This window comes from Neltuma alba, unplaced genomic scaffold (genome assembly GCF_004799145.2).
Source record: "Neltuma alba isolate B1F8T4 unplaced genomic scaffold, ASM479914v2 tig00012118_pilon, whole genome shotgun sequence".
Lineage (NCBI taxonomy): Eukaryota > Viridiplantae > Streptophyta > Magnoliopsida > Fabales > Fabaceae > Neltuma > Neltuma alba.
In genome coordinates, this window is record NW_021636670.1 from 25,537 (window position 1) to 42,883 (window position 17,347).

At 33.6% G+C, this 17,347-nt stretch overlaps 2 protein-coding genes across 2 annotated transcripts; one reads left to right on the forward strand and one right to left on the reverse strand.

Annotated features, from left to right (window-relative positions):
* Positions 1-2,340: 2,340 nt before the first annotated feature.
* LOC114723027 (seed trypsin/chymotrypsin inhibitor TI5-72-like) lies at positions 2,341-2,751 on the forward strand. The gene has a single exon (XM_028909169.1). The coding sequence runs from the start codon at positions 2,341-2,343 to the stop codon at positions 2,749-2,751; it is 411 nt and encodes a 136-aa protein (XP_028765002.1).
* Positions 2,752-12,411: 9,660 nt separating this feature from the next.
* On the reverse strand, positions 12,412-16,543 carry LOC114723019 (disease resistance protein RPS2-like). The gene is made up of 2 exons (XM_028909162.1): positions 13,311-16,543; positions 12,412-12,730 (listed from the first exon to the last, which is right to left on the reverse strand). The coding sequence occupies exons 1-2, from the start codon at positions 16,525-16,527 to the stop codon at positions 12,702-12,704; spliced, it is 3,246 nt and encodes a 1,081-aa protein (XP_028764995.1). The 5' UTR covers positions 16,528-16,543; the 3' UTR covers positions 12,412-12,701.
* Positions 16,544-17,347: the final 804 nt, after the last annotated feature.

Sequence of the window (17,347 nt, forward strand, 5' to 3'; positions counted from 1 at the left end):
TCTGCTGCACATCCAGAAGGACAAGATCTAGAAGTATTCAAGTGGTGATTATTTGGAACATCACACTAAGATTACTGCACTATGAAGGAGCTTCCAAACAAATAGTTGTTGTTTAAACGGGGGAGAAAGCTTCCTAAAAAGTTCTATAAATCATCAGTTCTACTACCATCAGGAGTGAGGAGACAATTGTACCTATCCTTGACCTTATAAGAGCATGAGGAATTGTCATTCTGATATACTACTTTTGATCTTTAATATAAGATATTATTTGATTTTATTTTAGTCCTAAATATAATATCCCAATTCATTGTCTCTTATTTTTATTTATTTTTTTTAAGACAGTCCTTGTAATAATAGTAATTCTAGCCAAAACACTTGATTAACAAGAATATTTTAGGAAAGACAACACATACTTATTACAAATAACTAACTTAACTAGTTTTTTTAATTTACTCAAATTAGTTAACTAGCTTTTATATTTAGCACTGGAAGTAGTAATTGATTAGATGAATTTAAAATGGAAAGTGGGAGTTGCCGGGTTTACATTAACATTTTTCTTAGAATATACTCCTCTGGTTCTATTTATAAGGCAGAGAAAAAAGATATTTTTTTGTTCTATTTATAAAGCACTGAGAGAAACTTTTTATATGGATGTATAATTTTATCTCTCATTTATTATTGTATTGATTTTGTTTATATCAGATATAACGTATATTAGATATGGATAAAATTGGAAAGTTATTCAATTTTAAATGAGAGTTAATAAGTTTAAAGTTTTGTTTGGTTTATATAAAACATGTTGAGAGTGACTTATAAATTAGATAAATAAGGTGCAAACCAGTGAAGAATTTAGTGAATTAGTTAAAATGATTTATATCATGATGATTCACTTGTGCAACAATCAATGCGAGCCGGAAAATTAGAACGTAGCACCTCCTTCCAAAATTCATTGGTTAACCAGAACCTTCCCCCAACTTCTTTTGTTCTCTAAATCTCGGCCTTCCACGTGTCCTGTTTTAGCATCCACCTGATGCGTAATTAATTTATTAATATATGAAACTGAAATGCTAACATTTATTAACATTTTTTCTATTACATCCTTAATTATAAAAGCACGTTAGTATCATTATAAAATTTCTACGACTCATGCGTACGTAAAAATCATGTTTTGATTACCAACATTAAGTAGTCTGGTTTTGCTTTCTTTTACATGGCTCCTCATCGTGGCCTCATATTTCAGCAAAAGAGTTTATAGGGTAATTTAAGTGTTCTTATAATTCAACCTTTTTTATTTTTATAACACTATTTTCAATAAAATATGTTAAAATTAAAACTATATTTTTAAAATATTTTTTTGATAATTTTTATTTAGATACTCCAGCTTCATCTGTCTTTCACAGAAGACAATTTATCAAAAATAAACATGATATAATTTTTGTTTGCTCAAATAATTAAGATACTTATATTGTAAAAATACATAATTTGCCCCGGTTATACGAATAATTAGAAAATTGCAGCACAACACTTGAACTACTATAATTGGAGCAATTAACGTAGTTTGATTCATATTATTTTACATAAGCAATACTTGTATCAGTAGCCATCTCTGGGCGTTGATGGGAAGGCTGGCGCCCAAGAGAGAGTGATTTAGGCGACACAAAAAAATTTAAATGAAATGCACAACCTATTTTGAAACGAGTTAGACCCAGCACAAAATCAAACGATCATGAAGATGCAAACTTGAGATGGGAAAACAGGCATGCGCGTAATATAAGACAAAGGATATAGAAAGTCGCACATAAAGATTTATCCTGATTCGGTTTAATTCCACAATAACCTACAGTAAACTCATGAGATTTTAATCCACTCAATTTCTCAAATTTAAAGGCCATTTGAGAACCACTACAGTCCTTCAAATTTTACGGAATATTATACGGAGATCCAATTTTACTTCTAATTTATTACGTCGTAAACTGCTGTCATTTTTAAAAAATATAATATATATTAAATAAAAATAAAATTGAAAAATTATTAAATTTTAATAGGTAATAATATTTAAAGTTCTGATGCATTAAAATTGTGTTGTAAATAGCAGTAAATGTAAAAGAACCTTATACAACACCACTCCTTGAAAACATCTACAGTACATAAGGCATCTAGCACAGAAAAGAGATAAGTCTACACGGATGGCTCCATATTTACGTTGTGGACCCTAATTTTTATACGCTGCCCCTTTCATATATACGAGTAATTGAGTTATAAATAAGCCTCCCTGTCTGCTCGTCACTTCACACAAATCAAAACTCAAACACACAAAGCCCCCCCTAAGAGAGAGAGAAGATGGTTCTGAGCAAGAAGCCGGCGATGATGATGGTGGGTGCGGTTCTGTTCCTGATGGCTTTCGCTGATGCAGCCTGCTACAACAAGACCTTCTGCACAGCCTGCTGCAACAAGTCCCTCTGCACAGAGTCAAGCTCTCCTCAATGCCACTGCGGCGACGTCGGAGAAGCTTGCCCCCCTGCTTGCAAGGCCTGTCACTACCCTTGCTCATATCCTCCCCAGTGTCGCTGTGCTGACACCGCCAATCTCTGCTATGATAAATATTCCTCCTGTGCTTATCCTCCGCAGTGTCGCAGTGCTGACACTGCCAATTTCTGCTATGATAAATATTCCTCCTGTGCTTATCCTCCGCAGTGTCGCAGTGCTGACACTGCCAATTTCTGCTATGATAAATGTTCCTCTTGTGCTTAATGCTATGCGAACGACAAAGCCTAGGCACTCTCTACTACTTTAGGCTTTGGTTCTATGTACGTGAATCTCCTATCTAATGAAATAAAGTCGGGAAAATTATAATAAAATGATTCTTGAATTTGCAAAATCCCAAATGATGACATGAAGTAATTGCAAAATCTTAAGAATTTTAAATTGAAATTTTGAAATGTTGGTGAGTCTATAATATTGTTCTTTATTTTTTTAAAAAAAAAACCCGTAAGTCAGCCTTATGGGTAGCGGACAGTCGGCCAGTGAGAGTGGCTTGCGTTTTAAAAAAAAAAAAAAAAAAAAGCAAAATTATATATTCACTAATAGTTCAAAAATCCAATTTAGTCATTATGACTAATTGAAAATTTGTTAAATTCATCTGATTTTTTTTGAGATTTTGAAATTGAAGGATAAATCTTTTCAGAATTTCCCAATAAAGTATCTTGTGCCCTTGCTTCCCGTTTGTCTTTTGGCAAAATGGTTGCCTTGCTTTGTTTTCATCATGCTGTTACGATGGTCCCAGGTTTAAGACTTTTATTTTTATCTAATAAAATATGTTAAAAATAACTTATAAAGAATTAGAATCACGATTCCTTTTGGGAGGACCAATCAGCACATAAAAAGTGGGTACGTGGCTTTTTCCTTTGCAAACGCTGTGTAAAAACACCCATAGTCGTGGATCAATTGTGCATAATCAGTGTGGGCGTCCAAGAAGTTCCTTGAAATAAATGGAGTATTGTAATATATTTCATAGCTCACTATAGAGAAAGAAGATTGTTGGGGTTTATATGAGGGTTAAGGTGCATCCAACATGCCTAAATATATTGCGAGATGCATCCGACACCATTAGTTATTAAGTTATTCTTTCAAGTGCGTCCATCACTTTGAAATATTTTTTTCTACATCTAGTATCCTAAAATATTTTTTTCATACGCATCTAGCATCTTAAAATATTTTTTTGGTGCATTCAACATTAAGGCCAAAAAATGTGTTAGGGTGCTGGACATACCCATACAATACTTCAGGATTCTAAATGTACAGCAAAATACTTTGAAATGCTGTATGAATCTGAAAAAAATATTTTAAGATGCTAGATAAACTTTAATCCCTTATTTAAATAGAGCAATATGAAATTGATTGTAACTAGTGAGTTACGCATTACAAATTAAGACTAAACTTAAATGTTGTAGAAAACTTTCTTATAAACAACATTGAAAATAGAGCAATATGAAATTGATTGTAACTAGTGAGTTACGCATTACAAATTAAGACTAAACTTAAATGTTGTAGAAAACTTTCTTATAAACAACATTGACTCTTATCAATTGATTGTCCATTATCATCCCAGACTAAAATTTTCAGCCCATTCTCCAGCCTAGCATGGGATGTAGCAACATATAATATGTTTGTACTAAAGGTGACAAAAGTGATTTTTATTTCATTTAGCTTTTGTAAGTGTGAGTTAGGATAAAAACCAGTTAGGATAATGTGATTTATATTTGGATTGATATTAGTAGAAAAGTCAGCTAAGAAATTGAAACTTGTTTGGATATAGAGTATAAAAGTAAGTTTTAAGTAAAAGGACCAAAAAGACACAAATTTTGTTAAATAATAATGTATATAATGTGACAATTTTAAGAGAAATATTAAAATTATAAAAATAGTTAATATATTATTGAGAAATTTGAAAATACTAAATATAAGATATTAATTTATTTTGTCTTAAATATTTATGAAATAAGGTGTTTAAATACTCTGAAAGTATACATAAAGGAGCACCTAATGAAACATCCTTCCGTTTACTCCTTTTAGTACACATCCGAAAATGTTATGATTCAAATAGATCATGAAATAAGCTCGTAAATTAAAATTTTATCGGGTTATTATTCACTGGTAATTTTTAGATTTTTGGTATTTCCTAGATTACGGTTCAAACTATGGGTACAGCTCAAATGCATATATCCAGAAACTGCATATGTATGTGTATAACTCTTTTCATAATTTCAAAATTTAAATGGTTTGTACTAAGTATTCCCTAGACTATATATAGCTTTTACTTGCTTGACAATTTATACATAATTTTTTGGGTGACTAAAATTAAGATTAATAAGCAAATAAAACATAGTTAATTAAAATTATAACCAATATATTAAAAAAAAAGTGTAACAGGCCCAGCACATCTAGCAGGATTAGGCCTTTAAAAAGACCCATGTCTACTCCTGTTTTTAAATTGGCCAGGCGAGACCAACGATGGTCTTTTTCATTTCCACCTCTTACTGAGGGGTTTTAATTTTATAGTCATTATTGAGACAAATATTCAATATATGTTGGTCCAAAAAGGTAAATATCAATATACATAATATTACGAATTTATATATAGTCGTAGATTATTCTTAGATGGATATATTTGATTCTTAGATGGGCCCGGGTCATGTATGATGTAATTGTCCTTTCTGAATTTTAACATTTTGGTTCAATTCTCGGGCCCGTAAAACAAAGGAATTCGGTAGAGATTCTTCTCTTATTATTTGATAGTAATTTATTGTACCAAGGTCTAAGGGGGCTAGTTTCCTACAAATAGTAATTTATTTTTTTAATATTACATCTAATCCTAAATATATTTAATCTTATATTTAATACCAGAGGGGTTAGTAATATACACAGACAGTTTGATGCAAACCTTCTATATATATATATTATGAAAGAATTTAACAAATTGCATTGTCATGAACCGTAAAATAATGCGGCTTATTTTTTAGACTACGTGCAATGATGAGAATTTTATTTAAAAAAATATAGCTGATGTATAATAAATTTATATATTTATAATTGATGTAACGTTTATTTTGGATAAATTGCGGTGTCTTAAAAATTTTCGAGCTTGCATGAACCAAATAAGCAAAATAGAAACTAGAACCACTATAGACATAATGATAAACTTTTGATATACTAATAACTGAAAGTACAGAAAGGCATCTGTAACATAATATTATGCTGTTTATGACAGCGATCTAGGAACCTTTACGATGAAGAAGACTCACGAGCAAGAAGCCTAACACTCGACAACACAAGTTTAATCTGTACTTGAAAGGTTATTGAACAAGCAGCCCAAAACTTATACGCAAATTGAAGCGTGACGTGTCCCTGATTCCTAGAATGATTAACCTCCAACTTTTGAGGTCGCTCTGCCATGTATATTTCCATCTTCCTTTCGCCTCTTGGCAGTCGAGAAGCAAATAAAATAAGATGGTGATCAGTTTCAATGAGAGTGGAACCAAGACCTCTTCAGTTATAAGTTGCTGACTTGTAGAAGGTTTTAACATAGAACCATAGCAATGGGACTCGAACACTGACCCTGACAGTAAATAGCTGTTGTTAGCACTCTTGCATCAAGCGGCTGTCGATGGTACAGAGACTGCCCTCAACGCCTTGCAAATTTCTCGCATTTTCTTTCTTCCGTGGGCATTTGGCAAATCTATGCTATTTGGTGTTGCTATTTCAGTGAACAAGGAATGAACAGATTTCCATGCTCATATGGTCCTCAATCCAAATCCGACTCTCATTAAAAACGTAAGGAGAGAACATCCAAGAGAGTAGCCAAACAATTTTGCAATATTTACAAAATATTGAATTTTCAAACAAGTATCATACTAGCTCCTGTCCTTAATATAAGACCCCGTTTGACTTTTAGTTTGGTCTTAATTATAAGACCTCAATCCATTTTGTCTCTCATATTTATACATTTTTTTCCAAGATAGTCCTTCTAATAATGATAGTTTTAGCTAATACACTTAATTAGCAAGGATATTTTAGGAATGACAACACTTATTTATTACAAATAACTAACTTAACTTACTTTTTTAATTTCTTCAAATTAGTCAACTGGGTCTTATAATTAGGACCGGAGGTAGTAGATAACAAGTGTGACCTAATGAGAATTTAAAAATATATAGAAGAAGATATGGGTGTATCATTTCAAACAAATCCTTAGTGGATGGCTGCGCAATCTGCTCAAGAAGAGGGTTGTCGGATTGGTCAGATGTGGAATTGTAAATTCCTGTGTGACTAGAAAAAGCCAGTTCAAGTTATGTCTGCACTGTAGTTATATGTTTCATTCGCTAAAGATTTAATACAATGTTCCATAGTAGAAAATGACTCGAGATCCGAATTGGATGCCGACTTGCCTCTCGGGTTTACACTGTAAAGTAAAACTGGCTCTGGTACAGGGGAGGCTTTTGTGCTAGCGTCACTACTCCTGTTACTGATTTTAGAGATAGATGAAATAAAGTCAAGCTTACAAATAAACTCTAGTTCTTTTTATTTGCAATGCAATTAAGCAGTGGTGAAACTATTTGCATGCATTGGCCTGGTTTATCGCAGTTGACATGGTTACACACACACACAGTTATATATTTGTATGCCCGGATGCTTAGTGTGTCTTTGATATCAATTGATGTGAGATTGGAGTCTCTTTTGACATGTTAAAAAAAAAAAAAAAAGAACCCTTCAAATGGTTTTAGATTCGTTTTGGCATTAAAGCCTAATACAGATTAGAGGCATATATGTATCTCACTCAATCTGATTTCCGAGTGGCTTAGGTGAATTACACGAACCCAATAATTCTTCAATCCAAGCCAAATTCTGTTTGCATAATAAGAGATTTACATATAGATGACATATCGATTTATCTCTCAGGAACTCAATTTACAGAATTGAAGCAAGACATGTCCATGCTTCCTAACATCCATCTCTCATTGAAAATAAATGGAGAGATCATCCAAACAATTTTGCAGCATTTACTAAAGGTTGATTTTTCAATCAGGTATCATAAAAGTATGACCTAATGAGAATTTAGAAATATATAGAAGACAATTATGGGTGTATAACATACAGGACTAAAAGAAATTTGAGATATTATAAGATTTAATCTGATTTTTCTGATTTTTTTAATATTTTATTATCTTTTTGTTCATTTTCAAATATACATGTAAATTATGTGAGTGATTTATCGTTATCTTCTATTATAGATGCACAAACAATATTGTGATTTTTTTAATGTTAATTAAATTTTAAAATTGGCAAGTTTATTTATTCATTTGTTTTATATAAAACCAAGTAGATAATTTAATTTCTCCTTATTCAATCTTTTATCCTACTCTTTTGGACATACTGCTTAATCCTATGTCCTCCTTAAGAGCACTATTTTCACTTTAAAGTTTGGGATGTTACATAATTAACTTATAATAATTGAATTTTAAAGCTTAATAAAATGTTATTAACAAGAATCAGTTAGAAGACAAATCATAAATTAAAAAACGCACATGTTAATTTGATTAAAACAAGGACATTAATTAGGATAAAATCTAAAGCTTCTAAATTTTTTTGGATAATCTTATTCTTTCTTAAGGTGGAACCTTTTGACGAGGAAATGATATTTTGAGAGATTTTTAAAAAGAAAAAAAGAAAAAGAAAAGGAACAGAACAGACTTATTATCAAAGAAACAATCTGAATATCCACAAAAAAAAGTTCACGCTTCTTTATCTTATGATTTTTAAAGGGACAGCACATTATGCCGTTTTCTCCACTCCTTTTTTTTTTTTGGGTAAAAAACAATTAAATTTTCTATTGTTAGATGGATTCTTCAAATTTTGCTAGGAATTTGTGAGGTAAAAAAGTTTTTGAAGTTTTGAAAAAAAAAATCACTTATAAATTGTGAAAAAGGCTTGTGAAAAATACATAGGATGAATTCTGAAGTCCATTAGTACAAATTCGTGGAATATATGCAAAAAGCTCAACAATGCAAAGTGAAAATGAAATAATCCTTGTTTTGCTATTGCTCATGAATAATTCACAAATGAAGAGAAAAAGTACAGATTTTAATTTATAGGACAAAGATCAAGGTCTGTTTCATTATAATTATCCCAACCTACACTCAATTTCGTATCAGTGAGTTTCTGCAAGTATATATTGTCCATAATAGGGTCTTCTACAAGGCATGCTTCACTTGAGTCCTCCGCAATTGTTTGAACTGAGAATTTCAAGTTGCCTCGAGAAACAAACGGATGCATCACAGCAGCCCATCATTGAATTAAAAAGACCCATGAATATATGTAAAAATATGATGTCAGAAGGAAGATAAAGTATTGGGAGATGGAAATTGAACCACCTATAGTTGTAGGTGAATCATTGGAATTGCAGTTATGTATTTGATTGAATATTTTGATTTGCATTTGATCAGGACATGCTCTCTATGTAATCAACTTGTTTGTGTGCTTTACATATAAGAATAATTCACTTCATCATTTGCAAACCAGTGCCACATCCTGAAAATATCCCCATGAATACAGTAAAAGGGTTCCATTTTATGATCCACAGACAATTTTCCTACCATACTGGTATTTAAAATGGAAATCCACACCAGCTATATGGCCATTCTAAATAATAGGAGATCAAGCAGTCGATGTTAAACAGGGAATTATGCATGCAGAAAAGAGACACCAAAAATTCAATACGAATATTTGTCACACCAATTCACTGAATGTCCGAAATGTATTTTATTCTCAGGACCATCCTATGAACATATTTCAAGGCATCCTACCAACCTTTATGCGCAGCTCTAATGTGTCCATCTAATAGCACTGTATGTTTCTCCTATTTCAAAGAAAGGGATACAAGCACTGTCTCTTTCTGATGGGGAAAGGCACAATGGATTCAGAATGAAACTTTAAACAACTTTGTTGTACCTTATAATTTAAGAAAAATATACCACTTTTCTCTGCCACTTGAAAATTTACATGAAAATGGACACCTTTTTTATTAACCTTTTCTGCAGCCCATAAACGTGGGCGTTAGATAGACATATTTCTCACTATATTGCATGTTTATGTCAGTAATTTTATGCTGTATAATGTATGAGAAAAGTTTTGTTTTGTAAAACACTAAAACATTTATTTTGAGAGGATAAGGTGTTAAAATATCCTGAAAATACATGCTAAAGAGCACTATGCCGAGGAGCACTAAGCATCCAAAACTTTTTTTCTTTTTTTAAGCTTTAAAACATCTTGAAACTATTAATTTGTAGCATTTATGCCCTGAGTTAATCCCACTAACTTTTAATTTTGACTATAATGGCCTACATGGCAGCCATTCATCATCACATCTCATCCTCCTTTCCCTTCTCTCTTCTTCGTTTTCTCTCTGAAACTTAATGAAAGGAAGATTAACTTGAAGGGCATTATATAAAGCTACTAGTGTCGTAGAGGAACAGAGTTGTCAGCATCGTAATGTATTCAGAGGATTAAAGACTCACCACATGCAACAAAGAATTCCAACTAAAAATTTTCGCCTAAATCGATTAGAACAACGAAAAGGGAAAAAAAATGCAGGAGAAAGAATCCATTCATTCAGCCACAAAATCGAATCTATTAGAATCTGAATGTGATTAAAGTATCCAACCTCTTCCGATAACCTTGCGCTTTGGACGTTTCAGAGGAGTCTTCGATGCTTGGAGGACGCGGTCGTGGGTGTAGCAACCTAACTAGAATGGGCTCAAGAAGCGATGGTTCCGTAATTAGGATGAGGATTGAAAAAATGAAAATTGCTCGCAGATTGAGAGAATATGCATTGTAAACTCGGTGATGTCTAGCCTGAGACAGAAACGGCAACGGCGACGAGGGATACCAGAAGCCAGAACGAGAGGTCTGGGAGGCAAACAGGAGGCCAAGGGAGTATTTTCTGGCGAAGTATTCACAGTCCACGGATCTCCAATGTCCGCGGCCGAAGGCACAGGGTAAGGATTTGGAAAAACATCGGCAAAAAACAGGGAAAGTGCATCTTGTGTTGTGAATTGCAGCGAGGTTGTTTGGTCTTCTTGCGATGCGAGGATTCCGACTTGGACTCCGGTGATCAATGCTCCATGGGATTCAAGCCTTCAAAGCCGCAGGTAATAATGCATGGAGGATGGTGGAGGAGGTGGCCGGCTAAGTCGGGTCTCTGATTCTTGGCTAAGTGGGGATGGAAGGATTGAGCAGAAAAAGAGAAAGGGAAGAAGACGAGACGGAAGAGAGAGCGCCAGGTGCGCCGATGAGGTGGAGAGGAAGGAATAAAACATGGCTGTTACACAAGCAAGAAAGGAAGGAAAAGAATGTCTCCACTTCCTTTCAACTCAATATTCTGTCATTAGAGCAAAATTTAAACGTTTGAGATTTATTTTATAAAAAACAATTAAAATATTAAATAATAAATAATAAAAAATAGATAAATAAATTTATACTGTTGAAATTTGATATTAGTAGTTTAAAATGATAAATTTTTATCATATTTAATATTATAATAATCTTTTTAATCAATTTTAAATCTTAACCATTAAAAGTTAATCTAATTATAGAGAAATTAAGTGGCAAGGAAGTAGACAGAAAATTAGTTAGTGGAAGCGCTCTTCTCCCACTAAAACACCAATAATAATTTTTATCTTAAGAATTTTTTTGACCGATTATCTTAAGAATTCATTTACTGAATTTTAAAATAAGTTTGTTCATGATAGAAAAAGTCTATATATTTGCTTCATTACTTAAATTTGACCAAGTCCAATTATTAATCTCAACTTCCTGTCCAGGCAATCACTATTATTAAGATACTTTATGCACGTCCTCCGTTATTATTACAAGACCTTTTTAGTTTATATCCCACGTATTGGGGCAAAAAAATACTAAGGTCAAGTTATTCATATCTGTTATATCAGGTTTTTTAATTACATACAGTCATGTATCCTATTTTTTTTCATGTAAATTTATAATTAAATAATAATATCTCAAAAATAGGATATATTGTCAAGTGTGACTAGAGAATTTAACATAATAGATATAAAGAACTTAATATAATATTGTCATTTAAAAAATTAGTGTAAAGTAATTGAGAATATGGGATGTTTTTAAAAAAATTTTATAACATGTTAAAACCGCTATTAAGTGAAGTCATTAATTTTTATCCAAAACTTAATTATATTAGTTTAATTTTCTCACTTTATGAAGGGCATTTAAAGAGTGTGTGTGTGTGTAGTAATGTCTTACTACTTTTTATAAAGGGTTTTATGTTAAAAGATATAAAAGTTTTTAGCTGGCCCTTGTAATAGAGAATGCAGAGAGTACTTAAGATACTTTATTTTTATTCCAATCAAATAAGATGAGAATGAATTAGGATAATCTAAATATAAAACATATAAATGCAGATTATGCATGAACATTCATATGTCAGTGTTTTTTACCTACATTAATATGTTAAAGTTGGCTTCTTTAGCATTGCTAGTAGACAATTTTTTGAACTTCACAAAATTATTTCTTAAATAAAATTACCAAATTTCTAGTAAAAAATGAAATAATCAAATCAATGTCCCCTTGAAAGGCAGAAACAAACTATTTGAAAATTTCAACAGAGGAAATATAAGCAAGAATAATTTTGAAAACGAGTCTAAGATTCCTAGGCTAATGCCTGATTAAAGTGGACTACCATCTGATGTGCTCCAATGCTAACAAAATCCATGAAAAAAAGGCAAGATGCATGCCCACTAATTATTGATGTTGAGGAAATCCCATATATGAAGGAATTAAGAACGTTACGTGAAATGGGCAAGAATGGGAAACAAAAAAATCAAGAGAGTCACAATAATATAAGATAAACTCACATAAGTACACACAAGGATTTCTGTCTATTAACATAGAACAATATAAAGGACAATCCCATCACACACTGACATATGCATTGCCATTTAAAAAGAAAGTATAGTGGTTCAAGCTTTTAAAACGGGAACAATAAATCAACTCTAAAAACAGGAAGATCAAAGGAAACAGTTCAAAACACACAAAACAACATTACAACAGTTTTATGGGGAATCTGAGAAAGCGAAGTAAAATCGAATATTCGAATCCTCAGATGCAGGCAAAGATCAGGCCTTCAACTCCCGACCAGGTAATTCTGAGGGAAAAAAAAATAGTACAAGAATTTGTTAGATGTGTCATCAGAGTAACTTTCTCGCTTAAAGGCAAAAACCTTTTAAACTATAAAGGCAAAAACCTTTTAAACTATGTATTGAACTTTAACAGCATCAATACAGGTATGAACATTTTGTCATATATGTAACTCCAAGATCTTTTCTACAAAATTGTCCTAACTTTCTCAAAATACATGATTCAGTTAGTGGGTTGTATTATACACTTTCTCGGTGTGATCTTGCTTTTTTTAAGAAAAAAGTCGCAAGTCTAAGAAGGTTACTAATAAATCTGGAAGATTGATATTATTAGTAATAAAAATGAGGATCAATATGTGGAAAAAAAAGGCAACATAAGCTCTTAAAATGTATTCAAAAGGTTATCAAAACTTATTAATTTATTCTAAAAATGATGTGAGGAATTTAAAACTAATATATTTTTATGGCTACGATATATTTTAGAGTAGATGAAAATATATTCCTACCATACATAAGCGTGAGTTCAGGAGGAATCTTGCAATCAATAGAATTAAATTGTAGCGGCAAAAAGAAGGAATAGAACGTCACCTGAATCATTTTCTTTAATGAAAGACGTGATCAGCTCGTATGTTGTCAGTTGAGTGAAGATGTCAAGGTCTTCATCAATTGGAACAAAGACCTTATCGAATTGATCAGGCTCGTCTTCTTGTCCCCACTCTTCTCTCCTCCAATTAAGTGCATCCCGCCATTTTGTTTCTCCTCTTATCACCTTTAGCCTTTCAATTGACAATTCTGTAGTGGAAAGACTCTGAAGTTTTGGACAGTAATAAAGTCCCATCTCCTCTAAACTTTTCCCAATACACACCCCATTTGAAATGCTAGTCAGTTCAGGCACAAAGAGAAGTGATAACTTCCTCAATCTTGGGAGGAAAATGCCTGTTGTCGTTGTTGGTTTGGAGGAGGATGGACAGCTTATGATGCTACTTACTTTGGCACAATCTTCAACTATAAGCTCTTCTAAGTTGTCAAGACTTTGCAGGGAATCCACAGTGAATATGGTAGTTAACCTAGGGCAAGTGCGCAGTGCCAACAACTTCAGTTGATGGAAAATGGAATTGCCAACATTACTTGGATTTTCAATGATGCTTCTCAGATTTTTCATGTAGAATATGGTCAAAAATTGCATGCAAAACGATTCATTCAGGTATGAGCTTGCTCCATATCCATCCAAATTTACAATGCTCCGCATTTCATTACATTCTGCCAAAATGCATAATTGCAGCTGTGTCAGATTCTTCAACCCCAATTGGGCAAGATTGTTGATGGTCATGTGGCGGTCCAAAAAAAATGCCCAGGCTTTAGAGAGAATGGACTTCACCTCATCTGGAAATACTTGACCATTTACAAACTTTAAGCTAGGACTACTTTCTTTAAACATCTCTTCAATAGCAGGCGGTACACGTGACATCATTCCTGGCTTGTGATTGCTGATAATGAATCTAAAACTAGACAGACACCTTTCTTTGAGATTCAAATTAACTCTAATTGGGATATACATATCCAATGCTTGTAACTTCTTTAATCCATTGGTTTCCGCAAGAATGCGTTCAACGTTTTTGAACCACCATTTATTGTCTGGGTTAACAGCAATCCTTAAAGCTTTCAATTGATTGAGCTGGGATAGAAAACCAAGAGGAATCATTGCACAGCTAGAATCATCATCATTATAAAATGAAAGAGATAGACTTTCCAACTTGCCCAAATTTTTTATCTCCTCTGGCAGATGTGTGATCAGAGTGCCATCAAGATCAAGTGTGGTAAGATTATCAAGTTGGCCAATGTCTGGTGAAAGTTTCACAAAAAGTCCACAATCTTTTAGATAAAATTCTCTAAGCATCTTTAGATTGCAAATTGAACTTGGGAGTTCATGTATGCTAGTGCGTGACAGGTCAAGGATGATAAGTTGAGGCACATGTCCAAAAAATGAGAACGGAATATTCCTCAAATTAAGGTTGTTTCCCATAGACAGACTTCTTAGTTTGGGAAGATTCAAATGCTCCGGAAGATGTGTAATCTGAGTGCCAGAAAGATCACATATCTCAAGACTCGGGAGTTCCCAAATTTCTTGTGGTAGTGCCTCCAGTCGCTTACACCCTTCCAACCTCAATGTCTTAAGATTCACAAGTTTAGCAATCTGTGGTGGCAATTCTTGCAATTGTGAACAATGTTCCAAAGACAAAGTCTCAAGATTCTGGAGTTCCCAAATTTCTTGTGGTAGTGTCTCCAGTCGCTTACACCCTGCCAACCTCAATGTTGTAAGATTCTCAAGTTTAGCAATCTGTGGTGGTAGCTTCTGCAGTTGCAAAGAGTGTTCCAAAGACAAAGTTTCAAGCTTCTGGAGATCATCAAATATTGCTTCTGGCAATGTTTCCAGCATACAACCTTCCAAATTCAATTTTTTATGTCCATAAGAGATATTTACATCATATAAATTTTGCATGTGAGTGTTGGATAAGTTTAAAACTTGGAGGTTTGAAATTGTTGATACCGATGCTTCTTTACTCAAGTTCTCAGGAATTTCCAACCTAATTGCATGTAAGATAAGATTAATACCCTCGGGCAATAGGATATACCGACCTACGGCCTCTTCAGTTTTCAAGAAGACAGAACATTCCAGGAAATAATGTAAGGTGCCTTTTGCTTCTCCTTCCGTGTCCACTAATTTTTCAGAAAACCAGTAATCAAACAATTGACTATGACTTATCTTCCAATCTGAGGATTTGAGGACCATCAAACACCTTATAAGACGAACCTTTTCTGTTTCAGAAATTACATTTGGCCAGATGATGTTGAAGAATGCATTCACTATTGGTTCACGATCACCATAACCCAGTTTATCCAATGCAAGTTCCCAGGTTTGAACATCTTTTATATCTTTCAGTGACTTCGCCATAAGAATGATGGCAAGAAGATGGCCACCACATTTCTCCACCATTTGCACAGCAATTTTTTGGATGTGAATAGATGAATTTAGAAGCTCACTACCAACATTCTTGCAGAAGACCTCCCAAGGCAACAAATGGTCCTCTGTCTTGATCGTCAAATCCATTTTCAGACTCAATTCATCGTTTTGCTGTCCTGATGATAGTGTTGTTATAAACACCACGACATCTCCAGAATCTCTTTTATTTGGTAAACTCACCTTCTGGGGGTCTAGTTTTTTATCAACATCTCCATCCACCACGAGCACTAACTGTCTGCTTCTTGTATAATTCTTTGTCGGCGACTCTACACTGGTAGATTGCTGCAGCCTTGTTTCAAGATTTAAGAACTCTTGCTCTCTTTTGGTCTCATCATCAATCTGATTCAGATCAATGATTTGGACATTACCAAATGTTTCACGAATTCGAGAATTTGCTTCTATGTTTGCCACAACAGTTCGTTTTTCTGCATCATCTCTGGTCAAAAACAGGATGTTTTGAATCTCCTCAAGGGCCAACCGACTATGGGATAGAGTGTCTAAAGTTAATGTTTGAGTGAGTTGGTTTATGGCAAGACGAGTAGCTAAGAGGAGAATAGGTTGGGGCACATGTTTGAGAGATGTCCCCATGCTGACGCTGCCTCCGTTTATGCTCTCTTCTGTTATCTTCCGTGGTATAAGGGCTTTTACATATTTCAGTGGCCTTTCAGAGAAAGGATGAACACTTCCCCTCAAATCATCATTGATCCATTTCTCCAGCATGTGTTCATACCCGATTCTCATGGGGTAGCTCAAGATGAGGTGTAAAAAGTTCCGTGTCCTCATCAACCTTAGCACATCTTTCCCCGGCTGCCGTTAAAAAGGAAGAGAAAAGAGAAGAAAATATTCGTCAAGGAAGATATGATCAACAACACTGACAACAAAAGCATGTTAACTAAGAGTTTGATATTGACGCCTATTATTATATTTATAAAAATCCAGTCATAGGTAGAAGATACGAGGTATCAACAGCAACAAGAGACGTTACTTCTACCAGCCTGAATCTCTTTTCTAAATGAACTCTGTCTAATCCAATCATATGACACCCGCCGACTCTAATATGCACAATTACTCACATATTATCTATTTATTAATTTATTTTAGATTTGCAAGCGCTACTCACAACGGATTAACCATAAGGTTCTGAAATTCAATATTTCAGTTGTTACTTTCTGGGAGGCTTGTGAAAATACGTAGGCATCAGTTGTGAATTTCACAATTTGACTCTTTCTTTCCCCTTTTTCCCCCCAAAAGGAAAACTTGTAAATCATCATAAAACCAAAGATTTTAAAAAAAAATTGAGGGACCTATAGAAAGAAATCACCGACTAGACTGTACATGTCATGGTTTGATTTGCAAATTTGAGAAGACGACTTATAAAACACCGCAGAACGATAAAAGTTGTGTCAATCATTTTTTAAGGAGAAAAATGGGGAGAAGTTATGAAATTAGTTAAAACAACTTATAAAAGTGGGAGGGAATTTAAAAAATATGCATAAGAACCACGAGGGGTTGTACATTCATATTGTTCAAGAAAACACACACATATTAAATTACTGTGGGGTAGTCCGATTAGAGTCAATAGCAGCCAAATGATCAATGCTGG

What these genes read in the sequence shown, in the direction of transcription:
- LOC114723019 (XM_028909162.1), bottom strand. Translation starts at nt 16,527, where the DNA reads ATGAGGACACGGAACTTTTTACACCTCATCTTGAGCTACCCCATGAGA. An exon ending in CATTAAAGAAAATGATTCAG is followed by an intron (nt 12,731 to 13,310) that starts GTGACGTTCTAT and finishes TTTTTCCCTCAG; the next exon opens with AATTACCTGGTCGGGAGTTG.
- LOC114723027 (XM_028909169.1), top strand. Translation starts at nt 2,341, where the DNA reads ATGGTTCTGAGCAAGAAGCCGGCGATGATGATGGTGGGTGCGGTTCTG.